The sequence below is a fragment of the Clytia hemisphaerica genome, unplaced genomic scaffold (assembly GCF_902728285.1).
Source record: "Clytia hemisphaerica strain Z4C2 unplaced genomic scaffold, Clytia hemisphaerica genome assembly, whole genome shotgun sequence".
Lineage (NCBI taxonomy): Eukaryota > Metazoa > Cnidaria > Hydrozoa > Leptothecata > Clytiidae > Clytia > Clytia hemisphaerica.
The window spans coordinates 182,932-202,348 of NW_027104203.1; the positions used below are offsets into that span (position 1 = coordinate 182,932).

Here is a 19,417-nt window from a genome sequence, read left to right on the forward strand (position 1 = left end):
CACTATTGTTATTTTCTTCATGTTCATGACTTCGTTAACTTATTTTTGTTTTTCAGTATTTTTTAGAAAACTTCTTATTTTATTCTTAGCTCTTTCTAACCGCTGGATAAATTAGCATTCCAGTCTTAGGTGCAGAATTTTAAGTAATTTCTTATGTTTACAGCAGTCACGTGATCATTGATTTGGCAATTCTCTTCGCAGGCCAAAACTCGATCATTAATTATACCATAAATTTTTCATTAAGAAACTTTAAGTGACATAAATTTTTTTAAAGTATTAAAAGAATTAATATTATATATACATTATATAAAAAACAGGTTCCTAGTTGTAGATTGATATACGATTAGTTTTTACAAAAACAACAATATAAATAAATTGAAATTGATATAAATTATATTTACAGAAATTGGATTATTTTTTGATATTTCCTTTTTGTGACGAAAAGTTTTTGAATGGAAAAACGAATAAAGCTACGAGTAGCGAGAAAAAAATGGTACCAGTGGCACTTAATTGATTATAGTTATTATTTTCAGATACTCTTTGGATTTGAGCTCTTTTTTAAAAGCATTTTCTTTCGTTGTGTCACGTGTGTCCATTTTAGATAATTCGACTAATGAAATCTTCCTTCAAATGATAAAATTTTTACTATCGTCTACTAGCTCGTTTGCTGTTATTCCTCTTTAACTCAGTCTCTGGGTCATCTCTATAATGGATTTCAAGGTCTTCATTTTTCTCATCATTAATATCAGGTAAGAATCCAGCACAAGTTTCATCGAACTCCTTGATATACATATCAAAGACTCGACCTCCCAATGACAAAATGAGGACCATTACTACGACCACGCCACCATACAGCACCAACATTCCAAGATAACGTCCGAAAAAAGTTTGTGGGATGATATCGCCGTAACCTAAACATAATGAAGTCTGGATAGCCCACCACATTGAATCTGGAATGGACTTGAATTTCGTTTCGGGCTCTTGTGATTCCATATAATACATAACGGTGCCACCAAAAATCACGATTATTGACATAGTGAATAAAACAGCAATCACATCCTCGACTGATTCTAAGAAAACTGCGAACGAGGTTTTAACGACTTTGGAGATACGACCTAAACGCGTTAAGCGGAAGATACATAACATCCTGGAGAAGAGCATCATGTTCCGTCGTTGCACGCTGTACGGGAAACCGTAGAATAAGATGAATATAAAAACCGAGATCAACTCCATTGTATTCGTTGGTTTACGGAAGAAATCTTTTTGGAACGGGCATGCGACGAAACGAAGTGATAATTCGGTGATGAAAAATATGTTCAATGCTACTTCGATATAACTATGTATCATTTGATAATATTCCATTGTTTTTGGGTTTTTTAAATGCAATACCATTTCAGTTTCAGTACAAAATAAACCAATGGAACAAAAAACCAACGTATAAAAGATGTAGAAGTAAGCTTGGGCAATCCATGGTATACCGGACTGGCGTGGTTGTTCAAAAAAGATCCAAAGTTTGTACAAGCAGCTTTTAGGTCCATGGGAAGAGGGTAAGTCTTTTTTAGGCCTGTACAAAAACAATTCACGATTTTTCATACGCTCTAAAGCATCCTCTGGCATCTCATAAAAACCACATTCTTCTTCGAAAATGCTCATAAGAATGGTGCCTGGACGAATCAAGTTTCCACTACTCTGATAAAAGAATAAGATGGCTTCAAAGCATACATGATTCCGATCGATAAACAGTTGTCCCGATTTATTATCCCGTAATGTTTCCCGTTTTTCAGGATCGCCGAGTAATGTATTCGGATATTTGGTCAAAGTTGAAGCAAATGTTTCGTAAATGCGACCACTAACGTTAAAGACGATTCGTTCTTCTTTCCTCTCCTTGGTGAGTTTGACCATATCTTTTTTACTGTCTACATTTGAGCAAATACTCGTTGTAAAGGAATGTCCATTCTCCTGGAGCTTATGTTTGTTCACTTCAATGAGACCCAAATGTCGCATGTTTTTTTCCTTATTTTTTTTCTTGCTTTTTTTTTCTCCTTAGAATGTTCTGTTCCCTATAAAAAATTTAGAAGGTTACAAAATAAGTCATTTAACGTTTGCATCTAAGTATTCCTTGTGAGAAAGGTTACTCCTTACCGCAACGTCGCAGCTTCCCTATTCTCAAATATTATCGAAAAGTCAGACTTTGTTATCAAATCGGTGATATTTACCTACGTCGTTTAGCTCATGGCAACGGCTTTTGCGTAAATTTATCAGGAAAGGCTCAGACCCACATCATACTTTGTTTTTAATATCAGCCCAAGTCCTAACAAAAGTCTATAAGCTAATGCGTTTAAACATTTACAAAATAATAATCTCTGGCGGAGGTTGTCACTATCGCAAATTTCTAGCCTCCTCCGTATTCACTGCTGAGGATGTCTCAATGGTTTTAATGCAAAAAATCATTTGCCGTACTCTTAGGTGCCAAATAAACGGCCCCCCGCTTGTTAATTTTTCGAAAATTTTCCAACCTCCCTGCACCTTATTAGGACCCCCCCCTGTTTAATAATTTTAATGAATATTTTCAGTTGGCAAAATGAAGTCCCCTTATTTTTCTCCAAAAAGCCTGATTTTAGCCTATATTTACCTTAATTTTGGGTTTTCAGAAGTACAATTTCCAACCCCCCGGCAATTAGGTACCCCCCCGTTTATTTGGCACCTAAGAGTAAAGAAAGATGATGAAATGCTGCAGTGTATCGACCATCAAAGTGTTCTTGATTTTACCCAATGATATGTCTGATATCTATTCTTTTTAACTCATCTTTTTCATTAAAAAATCTATTTCTCCTTTTCACAATCTGCTAAAATCTGCTACGAAGATTGACAATAAAAAAACTTTCAGGAGAACTTTTTGTATTAGCAAGTATCAAAAAGATAAAAGCTGTATTTTGACTTTTTCTTTTTTCCTATTTTGCTACTATACCACTAATCATACACTCCTTATCTAACAATCAAAATGAAAACTTTGTATCTTTTCACCATCTACTATCCCACCATCTCAATACCTTATTATGTCTTCAAAGTTTCTATTTCGGATTTTCTCTATTTCCTTCAAAAAATCAGATCCAGTGCGACTTCCTTTTCACCGAAAATACGTCGAAAAATACTTTAATTGAGATTGAATCTAATATATAAAAAATGAAGGTCTATTCTTTTGATTATGATTTTTTGAAGCAAACATTTTCTTAAATATTTCAAACGATTTGCTTCTTCATTCTTCTTCATCTTTTTTTGTATTCAACCTATTCAAGGTACTTTGCTTTTTGGTGGTTTTTCGATCAATTATTGATGCACGGAATATCAAAATTAAGAGAAAAAATGTGTTGTTTTCCATAGATATGTTTAGACTCTTACCCTGTCAGTTATAAAGTAAACTGCTCTCTCTCTTTAGGCTACGTCATATTTCATTTATCAAAACTTAAAACTCAATTAAAGTCCAGAACTCCTAAATGCCGGTCTCCACTTTTGCGCGAAATTGGCGACAATTTTTTACCAAACTTGTGATTTTTCTAGTTAGAATAAGGGCTATTTAGAGATATTTGGTAAATTTTGAGGTGTTTCTTCAACAAATTTCCCTACAAGCTTTACCAGAATGTGGCATCAAATGATAAAAAGTTATTTTTTTCTTCTTCATTTTTAAAAGTTATTGAAATTCTTTCTTTTCAGAAATTATAATGCTCTAGATTATCTTTTCATATATCAATACGATACTTCCTTTAGTTTATTTTTTTTACATAAAATATTTAAAGGGATTATCAGATGATTTTTGATATTTGGCTTAGAGATACCTTTTATGGTCCTAAGAAACACCTTCAAAGTTTTTGACCCAAATATTTTCCGAAGGTGAGATATTCGACTTTGAATTTTCAAATTTTACTTGAAAACAATAAAAATTCAATGCAAAGACTGTGGAAAGACTTATTTCATTTTAAAGTCAAATATCTCAGCTTTGGAAAAAAATTAGCTTCAAAAATAAAAAAGGAAAAAACTGCTAATTCGTATTCTATCAAAAGTTATAGCCATTTTTCGCTCCATTGTAGATTATATTGAGACAGACTTTAGTACATTATGGTGGCTTGTCAAAAAATCCCCGCTGGATTTGACAAAGTTCGCTAAAATCAATCAATTTCAGGTAGGAGAAGAAAAATCCGTGGTGACACAATGTATTTATTAAAACAAGCGAAAGAATACAAATTTCTACAATTGTGAGTTAAAATAAAAATAATACAGTTTTACAAATTGCGTAAACATTTTACTTTATTTAAGGTGATATGCTGCTGAAGGTCGAAATTTGAAAAAAAGGAACTGATTGCGATTCAAAAATCACACAAAGCGTATTAACTTTTTACTTATTTCCCCTAAATAAGGTACATGGGGACATGAGGCTAAATTAAACATCTACCTAAACAGTTATATATATATTTTGAGTAGTTGAAGGTTTTATACTTCTTGACTATATATATATGGACATGTTTTTTTTTGACTGTACCAAAATGCTGATTTTCAACCAACACGGTTCAAATCGGCACTAACAGAGACAGCTGAACCCTTTCTTATCGTTATTCAAAAATAAAAAAATAGATTAGTAGCTCTGTCCGATACTTTTTGTCCGATCTTAATAGCTTTTATGGAACTTAAGATATTGCTTGTTGAATCCGGAGTATTTCAGGATGAAAAAAATCATAGTCTGTTTCGGATTTATAAAGTCGGCTCTATATTTGGCCTTTGTCGTGTCCAATTTATATACGAAACTTATATCAGGGTTTAGCTAAAGGATTGAATTTTCACATCGATCTCTTTTTTTTGGAAAAAAACGGAGGAAAATGGGATCAAATTGATCATTTTTGAAATCTAGGTGCTAATTCTAATCGTATATATTTTCCGACAAGTCTATCTATCGGGGAGGTGATTTGAGATTTTTGTTTAGTTGATAAGAAAGGAACGAACTAAAGAAAACGGGAATTGTTAAAATGAGTGAAAAATGATTAAAAAAGTCGTGATGATTGTTTTGATCATAACTCACTCCGGCCTTTAAAAAAATTACTCCTCAGGCTATTTTATGATTTTAGGCTACCTCAGGCATGCATAGAAACCTCCTCAGGACCGAACAATGAGTCATGGAGTAAGATATGATCCAAAACACTCCATGATTAATTAATCCTGAAATACTCCGAATTTTGAAATTTCAAATAGCTCATTTTAAAGCCCTTCCCAAATTTCAATACATATCAAAATTTTGGGAAAATTCATCATGCGAATGACGAAATAATTTAAATAAAGTGATTTTCACGATTTTCGAAAACCTGATTTTGGTACAGTCAAAAAAAAACATGTCCATATAATATCGGACGGAGGATCAAGACAAAAATGCCATTAGATGCTAGAAATTTCTACCTAAATTACAGTAGTATAAATAAAATCTTTGGTGTTGTCTTTTTAATTATCTTATTCTCTTAATTTGGTGCTTTTTTAACAACTAAACTATTAATCAAACAGCAGGAAGGATGAAGTTCCTTTTCAAGAGAAACAAGAAGAAGACCTTTTCATAAATTATGTTACGAACATCACTTGCCTCGTTTTAAAATTATTGCCATGGTGATTAACTCCCAGTAACTCCAGCGGATTTTATTAAAACTTCTTCCTATTCATAAGAAAATTATTTAATGTCTCAAGAGACATAATCACCATGGTAATTGTTTGAATACGAGGCAAGTGATGTTAGTGACGTAATTTATGAAAAGTTCCATACAAATCCTTTTTATCGTCGAAATAATTGGAATTTGCAACAATAGTTAGATGACTGGCTGGCTCCTATTATTTCATACCAAATTAGACAAATAAAAACCTGACAAAAATTAAAAATGAAGGCGTGTGCATACCACAGATATCTGTAAGGCAACTTTAAGCTTTCTCCGGCAAAAAAAGTGAAGCAAAAATTTGACTTTTTAAATTTCGTGCCGATGGATAGGATCTAGCATTTTAATTGTTTTCGGAGCGCGAGATAAAAAAAAGTAGGCGGCAAACGCTATTTCACATCTCTCAAACCGGTGAAATTGCATATTTTAGTCACGTGACTCTGGTAGGAAATCCTTCCAAAGATGAGCTTCACTTTTTGACCAAGGCCGCAAATCTAGCCCTTCGGGCTTTAGAGATCTGTGGTGCATACCTGAGATCAGATTTTGAAAATGAAAAATTATGTCGCTAAATCGATAAAATCCCATGGGTGTTGCATCCACTCTTTTCCAATTTCGCAAAATGCAATAACCATTTCTCTAGTCTTCTCTCGCACGTCTATTATCCAACCAAAATTTAATTTAGTTTTGTCATCAAAATAAGTTCGTACTTGGCTCGATCTTTTCATAAACTTTTCAAGCCTACTTAAAATTCTAGTACCCCATTCAGCAGGAGTATGAATATCAAATTGCGGTTTGCCAGAGCTTGCTTTGATATCCATGGCAACTTCATGAAACAAACATGTTTTTAAAATGTAACTCGTAATCATTTTTTCAATATTACACGAACTATCTCTAGAATAAGCAGGGCATAACTTTTGATGACGGATGAATTTTGTAAGCTTGTATCCATCTCGGACGCACTGTGGAAGCTGTTGGAAGATGGTTGATTCGATATACGAAAAAGATTTCCTCCATAACACTATGTACTCGGTCATCTATGGACCTGAAGTGGACTATTTTCGAAACAAGAAGAGTTTCATTTTCACTGATATCGAAGAAGCTCGTAAGAGTTCGAAAAGTTTCGGATGGTGGATTCTCTTGAATTTTTTCTTCGTTGTCTTTAAACAAAAGTGTAGGAACAAGATCTATTGAGATTGTTAGCATCTTAACATTTTGGCTGTTCCAAATAAAGTTGGTTGTCGAAATGAACCTGAGTGTGGATGGCTCAAAGAACTTCTTCTTTTCCCACCATGGCATTGACAAATTTAATCCTTCCCAAATTTCATCATGCTTGAAACACGAGACAAAGACCTTCCAAAGTCGATGGGCACAAATCTCGGTGGAAAGATATGACTTACCATTACTGTCATTGTTTGACAATTCGTCCATACCGTCAGCCATCTCTTTGGCATTTTTGATTTCAATTCTCTTCAAATTTGATGTTTCAATGTCTTTAGTAATCTTATATTCTAACTTGACAGGAAATTCTATGTGACAGAGAAAGTCTATTTCATCGAGAAGTCCGATTTTCGTTCCCTCGGTATTGCTCCCTGAAAGAATTGGTTTCAATGACAAATTCGGGTCAATCGATTTTCCAAACTCTGCGATACGATCTAAAAGTTCTGTCAACTGTCGTTCCATCTCAAGATTTTCCGTTTTTAATCTTTCATCTCGGACAAAGAATTTGTGGAAAATAAGAGGTCTCGGTCCGTATTTCTCTTTAAATATCGTATCTTCGACTTTACGTTTCAACCAATCTTTATAAGTGTCATTCGCCAAAGAGATTTTTTTTTTCTTCTGTTGTGCAATTTGTCGTTGTAAAACGTTCTCACTTACCCCAAGGTACCCACGTTTGGAAGCTGGCCAATGGTAAAGGACAGAGACACATTTGCAATAGCGCTTGTTTGGTTTCCCGAATTCAGGATCACGTAACTTTTCAACCTCTCTAATCATCTGATCGTGTCCATGAAGTTCTGCCAGTGAAATCATTCGCTCAATAAGTTGATCGTTCACTTCCCCGCCCAACTGCTTGTGTTTTTCGTACAATATTTTGAGGATCTTTATATTTCCTGTTGCTGCTGCATATACAATCGGAGGATCGCCGTAGCAATCCACAGTATCGACCGAAGCACCTTTTTCAAGTAATAAATGAACAATTATTTCATGCCCGGAAATCTGCCTCTTGGGAGAAACAGACACCGCGTAATGTAGACATGTCATACCTTGATTGTAAACAATATCAATATGTGCTCCCGCTTCCAGGAGCACCTTACAATTGCCAACTGAAGACTTGGTGATTGCATTTATCAGAGGCGTCATCTGCTCACCGTCTCTCTTGTTGATGTCTTGCTCATCCAATTTACAGAGGTACTCCAAAACTGAAGGATCCTGGCGTGACTGCTCTTTGATTAATGTTTGGATCAGAGATGACCCATCTCTTTTCCTTAAACAGCTTGCGTGGCTATTGTTAACCAGATACTTTACCACTTTTAGTGAAATGCGCCTTGAAGAAGATATGTAGTGCTCTAGCAGTGATATTTGTGATTCGTTTCTGAGATTCATATCAAAGCCATATCTTTTAAAGAATTCGAACAGTTCCGCAATTTGTTTCAGCGAGATACGTACTGGGATAAAACAAACAGTTTGAAATAAAGTCTTTTGCATATCGACGGAGGAAACGTTACTTAACATCATTTCCATTGCATCATAATCGTAGTTTGAAACAGCCAATGAAAGGGGTGTTTGTCCGGATGTATTTTGTGCATTGATGTCAGCTCCAAAATGTAGCAGTTCAGTCATGAAAAGAGTGTCATATTTTAGTTGAGTGACAAAGTGTAGAATGGTGTCAGACATTCTTCCAAAACGTGCAGAAATTACACTAGATGGATACATTAGTAATTCGAATGTTTTATTAGCGAGGTCGATGAGCTTTGCTTCAAGTTGAAAAACATCTTCAGAAGATCCTTTGGTTTTTTCGACACACAACTTGACAAATTTATAGAGGATTGTTTTTTCCTGGTCGCTTCTTTCCACACCTATAAAACAAAGTTTGAAGCAAATCACAATTAATTCTTTTGAAAAGTCTCTCAAACCATGACTCGAACCCATTATTGTTTCAAAAACTGATTTGTATATCGCTGCCATCAAGGCAAAAGGTCCAATCTCAAAATTAGTGTCTGAGGAAACTAAGAATTTTTCTGTTTTGCTAACTTTAAATTTTGAGATTGACTCTTTTTCATGTAGATGGGATCCCCCTCACTATGAAAAAAGGGCCAAGCTCAAGATTTAAGGTAAGCCAAACAGAAAAATTCTCAGTTTTCTCTGACACTAATTTTGAGATTGGACCTTTTGCCTTTATGACAGCGTGTTTTCTTTCTGTTATTTGAGATTGGCGGTAAGAAGTTGCCACTAGTAACTTTTTCATCAAACTGTAACACTTTTCGTATTTCAGTTTCCAAATGTTTCTTTTTGATGAAAAATGTTTCAAATGACCATAACCTTAAAGAATCCTATTTTCTATATCGTTAAATTTGTATACAAAACTTCAGACTAACACAACAGCGACCAATCAACCAAAGTTTACCTGATTTTAACGCCTCGTTGTGCTTCTTTAGATTACACAAAGCGGTCGACTGATGGATGATGACTTTGGTAACCTTTTCCACATCAATCTTTCCAATGAGCTCTGGATCTCCATAATGCCCATAATTTTCCCTAATGTATCTGACCACACTTTGCTCCAATTTGAAGTTCTCCATTTAGGTTACTGTTCTTTCTGTAAAAGAATGCAACAAAATGATTAAACGATGTCTAATTTAAAAAGTCTAAGTTTGTAATTGAAGTCATCTTGGCCAAGAAATTTACCAGTATTTTAAATAGAGAAATAAACATTTTTAATGATGGTTTTTCGCCTAGCTTTCTTTTGAAAAGCAATTCCAGTCACTAAGGTGATTTTAAAAAGACCTGAAAATGTGTTCAAATGATAGCGAGAAAAATCTTTGCAGAAGAACGCGGGTGTAGCGAGAAATTGATGTGTATTTACCCATGTGAATTATGTTCGAAAAAGCGCAGGAAACCTGTATTTAGGGTGGCTTGAAAATTGTCACTCGTCCTAAAGGGTGGATTTAGTGTGGTGTATAATCCCGGGGATGGTACTTAAGCAAATGGAGGGTACGGTATATACCGCCCTTAAGGGTACCTTTTTTGAATTTCTAAAGTACAGCTTAGGGTTGGAAAAATCAGAAAATCAAATTTCAGTCCCACTAAGGGTAGGAGAAATAGAAAAATTTCAACTTTTTACCCCCAGAAAGATCGAAATTTGGCCAAAATTGGTCAAATTTGACCCGGTTAGGGTCGTAATATTCACAAAATTTACCTTTGTTTTCTCCTTTTTAGTCCCGGTAAGGGTCCGAGGGTCAAAAGTCGGGCGGCACCCCCGTCAGCTCGCAACCCTAGTACCCCCTCCCCGGGGTATAATCCAACTATCGTATCCATTAACATTGCTATTTATTATTGGTTCCATCCACTGCTTGGAAATCATAGCAATTCCTTAAAAACGATCAAAACACAAAAATATTTCCTGTGCCGTATATATCTCCCTTGGAGTTACCAGTGACATGGTTTACTTTTTAAAAAGACGTACAAAACGTGACACCTAGTACCTAAAGTTTAAGTAGTTACTCTCGGGTACCTAATAGCCTCCCCCCCCCCCGCTAATTGATTTTTCGAAAATTTTCCACCCAGGACATTCTTATTCCAACCCCCCCCCCCCCCCCCCCCGCTTATTAATTCTGGGAAAATGTTTTTGAATTTTGCTGTATTAGCCTCCTTTTCAAAAGTTTTCCACCCAGAACATTTTTATTCCAACCGGGGGGGCCCCGCTTTTTAATTTTTGAGATTTTTTCCAGCCCCCCCTACTTATTCCAAACCCCCCGGCTATTGGGTACCCGAGAGTACGTCCTCAACGAGGACAGGAAAATCTCTTGTTATGAAAACTAGTTATAAATAAAAGTGCAGTGGAATTACAATGTTTATCTAATGGATTTGAGTGTTTTAAGAACTATGGCAACAAAAAACAATAACAAATGGATAAAACAACATTAAATTACAACGAAGAGAATGGAGATGGCAAATTCGTCTCTATATGCCAAAGAACACACCCATTGTCTCTTTCTATCCACTCGCATTTCACACGCGTAACAGTAAGCTAAATCTTGCATTGAGCATTTTTAGAAGTAAAATTCTTTCCCTTGAAAATCCTGAGGCTCGAATAAAACTATTTGCTCTTAACTATTGACCTTTATTACAGTTACTTTGTTACCGCTTCCAAAAACTAAAAAAATTCTCAATTCTTGTTACAGAAAATCAATGACTAATTTTCCCTCTTTATTTCTTAAGGTCTTTGTTACACGATGATGTTACAACAAATTCCTATCTATTGAAGGTACGTAGTCAAGTACTTCACACATAAACACCTATGCCACATTTGAAACCCCTTGACCCACCAATCGCATTCAGCAAGGACACCGAATGAATCGACCCGTGCTAACTTACGGAATGCACAGTAAATATTTGCTTGGTGCGAAAACATTCCATTTCTATCACCATAAAACATGTTCCATTGTCCACTCTGCTCCTTATTATTATAAAAATGAGCAAAAACCTCACTTGCCTGGATGACCCAGCTGGCACACAACGTTGTTTTAACGTTTATCTAACGTTCATAACGTCCATTTAACGTTGTGTGCCAGTTGGGAACGGATGCTTTGTATCCGGATCAAGGTGAATACATATTTGAATTTAATTTTCAATTTTTCTTGATCTTCACACTTTCTCAGGCATTTGTATAGCACTTTTTTGTAAAATGCGATTTTCCCAAAGAGCCATGATCGAGTTTGAGGACTGCGAGATCGTTTACCAAGCATTGATCTCAGTTTAACAACGAAAATCTAAACTAAAGTCTTTCGAGATATAATTGGCAGTGGAAACAAGAATGCCTGTAACTTTTGATAGTCAAATATAATTATGGAAATTTTTTTTGCGTGTTTTAGAGAATCAAAAGCGCTATATTTGAATGTATTTCTGGTTGAAAAATTCGAGATTTTATCGGTTAAATTTGCGATTGTAAAAGTTGAACTTTTTTTCTACTTATGCTATAACTTTCATTTTTACACCAGTGGTAGTTCAACCTTAGGTTAAGAAGTTTATTAAATTTCAAGGCAAACAGAAAAGTCCTTCGGAAGATATGGGACCCGAAATACCCCTTGGTAGCACTTTTTTGTGAAATATCAAATCTCCAACTTATGAAGGAAGTATGATCAATCGAGATCCATCAAAGTAAAAAATGACGACTGCTCCAAGCCCACACCGAATTCTTCAAATGATAAATTGAACCAGGATAGGCCAGATTCACCACTAAACAGTATCATTTCTTTCTTTGCAGCGCAACGTTACAGAGTCCATCGACACGTACATTTTTATTTACCACAACACAATCCATAAGCGACTTGACTGCATGACTTTTTCGAGTATACTTATCATCGTTAAATGTAAGACGTTTCACATTCCTATCAAAACACATAAGGATGACATGAGCAATACACGCTTTTTTTTATAAGAATGGTGTAAATCCGCTATTTCATCATTGATATTCTTAACGTTTTTGGGAGATTCACCCTACAATATTCTTACAGCATTCTTAGGCTAGAATCTTAATTCAGACTAGATTTAACATTTAGTACATACGTCTCAAGCATAAAATGGCATTTTTGTGAAAGGTGTGAAAGTTAAGTGATCCTTACTTGGGAGTTCGGTAATTGAAAATTTATAATTGAAAATGCTCTAAAAATGGCATTTTTAGCTTGAGTGGCAAAATTCCATGATGGTGATATTCTTAAGGCCGACGAAAATGAATCCAATATTTGATCCAATATTTCAAATTCATTGTTGGACGAAATGTTGGACGAAAAACGTGGAAAAAATTGAAAAGTTCCATGAAAAGTCATTTGCGCAAAAAACGTCAAACATTTTCATGCATTACGCAAATGCATCCAACATTGAAACCAACATAAAAGTGACGTCAATTTCATTAAAAATGTTGGATGAAAATTTGACGGCGATCAAACTTCATCCAACATGATTTCCAACAATTTTCTTAAAAAGTTGCAATTTTATGACTTTCGCAAATGAACCCAACATTTGATCCAACAATAATGTTTGATGAAATGTTGGATTCATTTGTGCCGGCCTTTAGCATTATTCTTAATTCTTTGGCCATTTTTATCATGGTCGTTCTTATAAATTGTATTGTTATAAAAAAAAGCGTGTATATGTTGATTGCTGACTGCTTTTGATAAACCATAGTCCGTTTTCTATACGGACTATGGATAAACAAACTCACATCTTTCGTAACACTTTCAAATAAACGATCATTACTATTGATATAGCGTGCAGGCTCGTATCAGTCTCTTTTGACGAATGTTGACGAATGGTGAATCAAGTGAATTTCCCCATGCATGAGCAATCTCCATACTTCCCAAGAGGTTGAAGGTTAACTTAATAACCGATGTGATGTAGTACTCTCGGGTACTTAATAGCCGGGGGACGCTAATTAATTTTTCACCCAGAACATTCTTATTCCAACCCCCCCCCCTTATTAAGTTTTGAGATTTTTCCAGCCCCCCCCCCCCCCGCCGTTAAATGGTTTATAAAATTTGCCATCTACATCATTTGGAGCTTTGCCTTTATCTGATTTTTTTTTATTTATGTAAAGTTCTATCTCATTAAGGGGCGGTGGCTCATCATGTATCATGGCAGTTTGTGATAATTGTTGAAGCTGCTCTATAAATTCTGTTACACTGGTGATGAATTTTTGAGTGGGGTCGGGAGGATTGAAGTGCCTTTTTTCAATTTCTCCTTAGGGCATGAACTAGGAATCGATTTAAGTGTTATGTTTTGTTGTTTACTGCGTTGAAACGGTTTTTGAAGTTCTCACTTCACGGCAAGTTGATTTATTTTTCTGCTTTTGTTTTAAAATGTTCATTTTTGAGAAACCGTGCTCTCAGTCGGATTTTCTTTTGAATTTTCATTAACTCTTTTGGACTGTTGGTAATCTTTGGCATCGTTTCTCTACAGCCAATGCATTGGATTCGACGAAATGATCATTAATAAATTCATTATTTTCGTAATTGTATGTTTTGCATTCAAGTTTACTGTCAAATTTAGTGGAATGAGACTTTTGTTTTCGGATTTTATATTTTGCCTGTTTGATTCATGGTGTGTCAAGGGTCGTAATTACGAGACGATGATCGCTATAAAAATCTTAGGTAAACTCGGCAGTTTTTGCTGTACTTGCTATCAACAAGAACGAAATCGTAATTTTTTTGTGAGACACCATGAATCTATAAACCACGGTAGTTGTAATACGACGACAATAACGCTTGTATTCAAGACAGATGGATTACGCGTATCGAAAAATCGGTTGAAACGCTCACCATTGTTATTCACTACGACTATGAGGTCAAAGACGACTGAATTTTCTCGGAGTGAATAGTTGTACCAAAACGCAAACACATTGGAACCAGTTGTTTTGTTTAATTGTTTATTCCCTGAAAAAACAATATAGTGGCCGTGTTTGCGAGGAAATACAGGGACCACCTTATTCGCAAATTTTTAATGGAGTAAACTTTTTATCAAAGCAAACTAACTTGAGTGGTGGGAAAACAATAGGTTTGAAATTTTGAGTTTGTTTCTTCCAAATCTTTTTGCTCGCTTTTTGAAACTACCACGACACGTGCTTTTGACTCCTTTCGCGCCAAAAGATTTCCGAATCGGAATAGAGCCTAGCGTGATATCGGGTTAGTTTATAAACATGAACCACGTGATTAAAATGCCTGCCAAAGAGACCAAGACGGTGAAGGCTTCTTCATATAGACGAAAGACATGTATCTATTTTTCGGATCCGGTATGCGGTAATAGTGTCAGGACAGGCCAGTTTCACTAGAAAATCTACAAAATAAGTAGATGTATTAATTTTCTTAATTCTACGGACGTCTGTAGATTTACGGCACTCTTTAATATCGACATAAAATGTAGAATATAGAATTCAACTGATATTGTAGATATTCTAGAACGATTTCACTTTGTGTGCGCTCGAGACTCGAGCTCCAAACCCCTGACCCAAGAACTTTTGTAGTGACGAGTAGGCTAACTGTCTAGATCGCTATTTGTATGAGGGGGGGGGTTCGGCATTGAGTTTCAAGCCCGAAGGGCTAGAGGTCAATCTCTAACCTTTCTCAGGCAAGAAAAATTGAAGCCTTATAATATGCGCCGTATTTTTTATGACGGATTGAATCTAGCAATTCCTTTGTCTTTGAGTGATATATTTTTCGAAATTAAGCGGTAAATTTTAGTTTCAATCTGTCATTTGTGTAAAAACCAGGCGGGTCGCTCAAGGCCGCGCAACTTTGGTAGGATTTGTTGGCTTCAAATCCTACCAAAGAGATTGACCTCTAGCCTTCGGCTTGAAACTCAATGGGGTTCGGCTCATAATGCCGGTCCGGACTAGTCGTCGTGGGTCGGGTCGCCGACTTTCGAAGGTTGTCGTGGGTCGGGGCGGCGCCCTTTACTTTGTAAGATTAAGAAATAAATTAAATTTGTCCTTGTATTATTGTCCTTGCTAAAAGATACTTAAATTTTGTCCTTTTGTCCTTTGAGTGAATAAAAGTCTGATTGTCCTCATTCATTTGTTTTTGAAAATTACTATTTTCTTTCTCCAGATCTTTTAATTCAATCTAGTTTTGATCAAGTCAGAAAAACTACGAACAAGAGACTGGAAAGTACGAGATAAGTCCAGATCTGTCTTTCGTCTTTGCGAAGAAGCCACGACGTGGGCCCAACTCAACTGGCCAAGGCAAGAGACAACAAGCTGTTGGAAACCAAATACATAGGTACACTTTCAATTCCATAGGTAATGCCAATGTTCATTATTCAAAACAGAAAAAGAAAGACAACTTATTGAGAAAAGGATAGTTTGCATAGCCTGGAAAAAAACCTTTGATAGAACTTGTGAAAGAACAGAATAACACCCCCCTGGCCGCCTGATTTGAGTTTTTTTTATGAATTAATACCATTAATAACAGCTATATAAGATTCATCTATATAAGTAATTAAATGATTAAGAACTAAAAGGGAACTTTCACTGTTGAAGAAGGAGAGGAATCAGGACTTTGTCCAGGCTGGAATTAGTGAACAGCATGCCGAATATATTCGGCGTGAGGCAGTAATTACTTTTGGCGTGTTGGCGTAAGGAGTGAATATAAAGTAAGATATTGGTGTAAGTCAAAGCTTTTCAAGATGAGAGGAGCACCGCCATTCTAACGCTCGATTTCATTATGCCAGGTTTAAACGCATCCACCTCGCTCTCCCCTTGTGACCGTCATCATAAAACGACGTAAAGTGTAAATGGAATATAAAGCGCTTTTAATTCATTAATTCCTAATCCTATCAATTCCTAAAATTTGGCTCATGGTCATGATTTCATTTATACATTTCTTTCTTAGAAGTACCAGCAACTTTCTGACTTTTAGGCATGAGAAGATTAAAATGTCAGGGCTTTCGGGGCCTGAACCCCCACCAGGGCTCAATCCTAGACCCATTGGGGGGCTTACCACCCTATAATTTCGCTTTTGGTGTGCACCTCACTTTAATCAAATAACAATTCGGCGTGGATTTTGCATTGTTTCCACACTGGCTTCCACACTGACTGGCTTCCACGTTGGCAGATTGAACTTAAACTCCTACCATCAGGATTAGAAACTAGGCTAGTCTTACCTCTTTTATCTTTCCCTTTACAACAATACAATGCTGACAAGTTGACACGACACATGTGTACATGTAGATTAACAAGTAATCCCTGAGAGAAATTTTTATAGAAATCTGCAACAAAAACGAAAGTGGTCTCTTCTACTGATTGCTTCCCAGGGCTCCTTCGCAGATGTTTATCAAATTTCCACCAATGAGGTTGCCGCATTTCAAACGGCCCTTCTTTTTGGCCTTTCAGCAGTGCCTTGCACAACGGGCGGCTGTAAAATCCCACCCTTCATATATTTGTTTCAATCTGTGATCCGTGGCTTAGGTTTTTTTTCAATGGAAATCCCGTAATCTTGATATACGAGTTTAAGTCTATACTGACTGGGACTTTGTTTACACTATTTTTGAAACACACGTGTCCAGTGTCCAAAAGTTTGAAAAATTATCACCGAAGTAACACCGGACAAAAGTTTTCTGCTGTGGCTGAGGGATACTTTTTGCATGGAGGTATTAAGAAACAGGAGAAGTATGCTATTGTAACCATGCTCGCCCTACGATTAAAAAAATTACGAGGTATGCATGCTCATAATCTCACATATCGTGCATTTTTAATGAGCTCTTTTGTTGCTAGGTGAAATCTTATTGGCTAACTTAAGTGTTGGAAATAAGATGAGACGAGATTCATTGTTTCTGACATTGGTGTAAGAAAATATTTGGGCTAAAAAAGGGCCTGTAAACTTTGCAATCCTTCATCAAATGACAAGATTTTTCGATCAACATTTTCTTCAAGGTGAACCCTATTGCTGGGGGGGTTTCATGGTTGGCGGAGGAGCGGAATCGGCCCTTTTTTCGGACAGAGTGGCGAAATTTCGCGAAAATTTAGACGGAATTACGGAAATTGGGTTCTCTGACGGAGACCGAAAATTAGACAATTTTAGTGCGGAAAAACAGAATTTAGCAAAAAAATTTGCTGAATTTCGGAATTGGTAAAATATATTCAAAATTTGCGGAATTTTCGACAAAAATATTGAATTTCAAAGGAATTTTCGGTGACGGAATTTTGGTTTGGTTTGACGGAAATAGGAGAAAAAATTGACGGAATTGCGGAATCGGGTACCCCCTGAAACCCCCCCTATTGCTTAATACTTTCCTCCAAAATTCTCCAGCGACTTTTTGTCTACAAATTGGGTCTGAAATTGTGTGTGCATATAAAGAACTTTTTATTTTCTGGCTAAAGAAAATATCTTTCCAAAACAAAATTTAATGGATGCCAAAATTGAACGCAAACTTATTTTGTGGAGCTAAATTTTATTTTATTCTCGTATATTAGAAGGCTAGAAATCTGCGATGCTGATAGTAAGAATGTTTAGAACAGACTTGAGTTCTACTAAAAAGTCGTATTTCGTCGGGCGAGCCTAGAATTTCTTTTGATTTATTACATAAAAGAAATCAAAAGACTTTAACGACCAATTACCGACAAATTCATCTCATGTCTTTCTTTATACCTCTATGCTTTTTGGCACCGGAGAAAACACCGGACTGTCCAGTGCTTTGGCAGGGTCGTTCGAGAAATAGGTTTTTTCAGGTTTTTAAAAGTGGTATTTTCAATTTTTCGTTGCTCAATAATATGAAAAGTTCTAAAATAATACCGTCAACTGCTCTAATTCGGGACAATTGGTCAAAACATGGGACTGCTGATATCTGGCCTGTATTTTCACTTACTGTTAAATCTCTTTGACAACAAATTTGTTTTGATAACTCCACCAAGTTTATCAATCATACTTTCTGTCATAACATGTCATGATAACTTTCACTGATAGTGCGCTCTTTTTATAACTCTTTTGTTTTCATTCAAAATGACCGGATGCCGGTTGGAAAATTAGAGAACACCCGCCGCCTAATAGCCTATTGCCTGATGTGATTAACAAAGAACGAGTGTGTAACTTGCCGCAGGAGTGATGTCAAACGCTCTGTCGCTTTGCCACTAATTTGTTCTTCTTCGTTCCGACATTCACGTGTGTTCCATTACAGATTTTTTTCATATTTGATTTAAAAGCCTACTCGATGCGAAAGAGAAATCGTGAATTTTTTAATACGCTGTTCATTTACTCAAATCAAATGACTTTGGAGGTTTGATTGAATGGTGGCCGAATTGCTGTCCCATGTTTTGTCAGATAGTCCCAAGTTACGCAGAACACAGTAGACAGGAGGCAGTAGACAAGATGCAGGACACATGACACAGGACGCAGGACACAAGAGACTGGTCGCGGGTCAGCAGCTTTTAAAATTGTTGTAAAACACAAAGAAAATGTACTTGAAAAACACTATCTGCTGCCAACTGCTCTAACTTGGGACTATCTGACAAATCATGGAATGGCAATTCGGCCACCATTTCACCGAACCTCCAAAGTCAATGCTAACGGCAAATTATGAAATACTCAAATTTGATTTTGCACCGAGTAGGCTTTTCAATCGAAATATGAAAAAATTCTGTAGTGGAACACACACAAGTGTCTGTGCACTCTAAGTGTTCTAAGAGGAACGAAGAAGAAGAAATTAGTGGCAAAACGATGGAGCGTTTGATATCACTCGCACGGCAAGTTACACACTCATTATTTTGTTAATCCCATCAAGCGATAGGCAATCAGGTTACGGAGCTAATCTATACAATTTCTTTAAAATGACTGTTAAAAGGCTCTAACATTGTATTTTCACAAATTAAAACACTAGGCTTCAGATATTGGGCGAAAAAAGGGGTACCCCACAACCTACCGTCAACTGCTCTAACCTGGGACTATCTGACAAAACATGGGACAGCTATTCGGCCGCCATTTCCCAGAACCTCCAAAGTCACTTAAAGAATACATTGGTGATTATGAGATGAAAGT

At 36.2% G+C, this 19,417-nt stretch overlaps 2 protein-coding genes across 2 annotated transcripts; both read right to left on the minus strand.

Annotated features, from left to right (window-relative positions):
- Positions 1 to 243: 243 nt before the first annotated feature.
- On the minus strand, positions 244 to 2,056 carry LOC136815299 (potassium voltage-gated channel subfamily A member 1-like). The gene has a single exon (XM_067071740.1). The coding sequence runs from the start codon at positions 2,002 to 2,004 to the stop codon at positions 646 to 648; it is 1,359 nt and encodes a 452-aa protein (XP_066927841.1). The 5' UTR covers positions 2,005 to 2,056; the 3' UTR covers positions 244 to 645.
- Positions 2,057 to 5,966: 3,910 nt separating this feature from the next.
- LOC136815300 (CARD- and ANK-domain containing inflammasome adapter protein-like) lies at positions 5,967 to 9,543 on the minus strand. Its single transcript, XM_067071741.1, has 2 exons — positions 9,304 to 9,543; positions 5,967 to 8,755 (listed from the first exon to the last, which is right to left on the minus strand). Exons 1-2 carry the CDS (start codon positions 9,476 to 9,478, stop codon positions 6,573 to 6,575), a joined length of 2,358 nt encoding a protein of 785 aa, XP_066927842.1. The 5' UTR covers positions 9,479 to 9,543; the 3' UTR covers positions 5,967 to 6,572.
- Between the last annotated feature and the right edge of the window lie 9,874 nt (positions 9,544 to 19,417).

Bases quoted from the DNA above. Each gene is read 5' to 3' on its own strand.
- LOC136815300 (XM_067071741.1), bottom strand. From the start codon at position 9,478: ATGGAGAACTTCAAATTGGAGCAAAGTGTGGTCAGATACATTAGGGAA. The intron at 8,756-9,303 runs GTAAACTTTGGT...TTTGTTTTATAG, and splicing joins CAACGAGGCGTTAAAATCAG to GTGTGGAAAGAAGCGACCAG.
- LOC136815299 (XM_067071740.1), bottom strand. From the start codon at position 2,004: ATGCGACATTTGGGTCTCATTGAAGTGAACAAACATAAGCTCCAGGAG.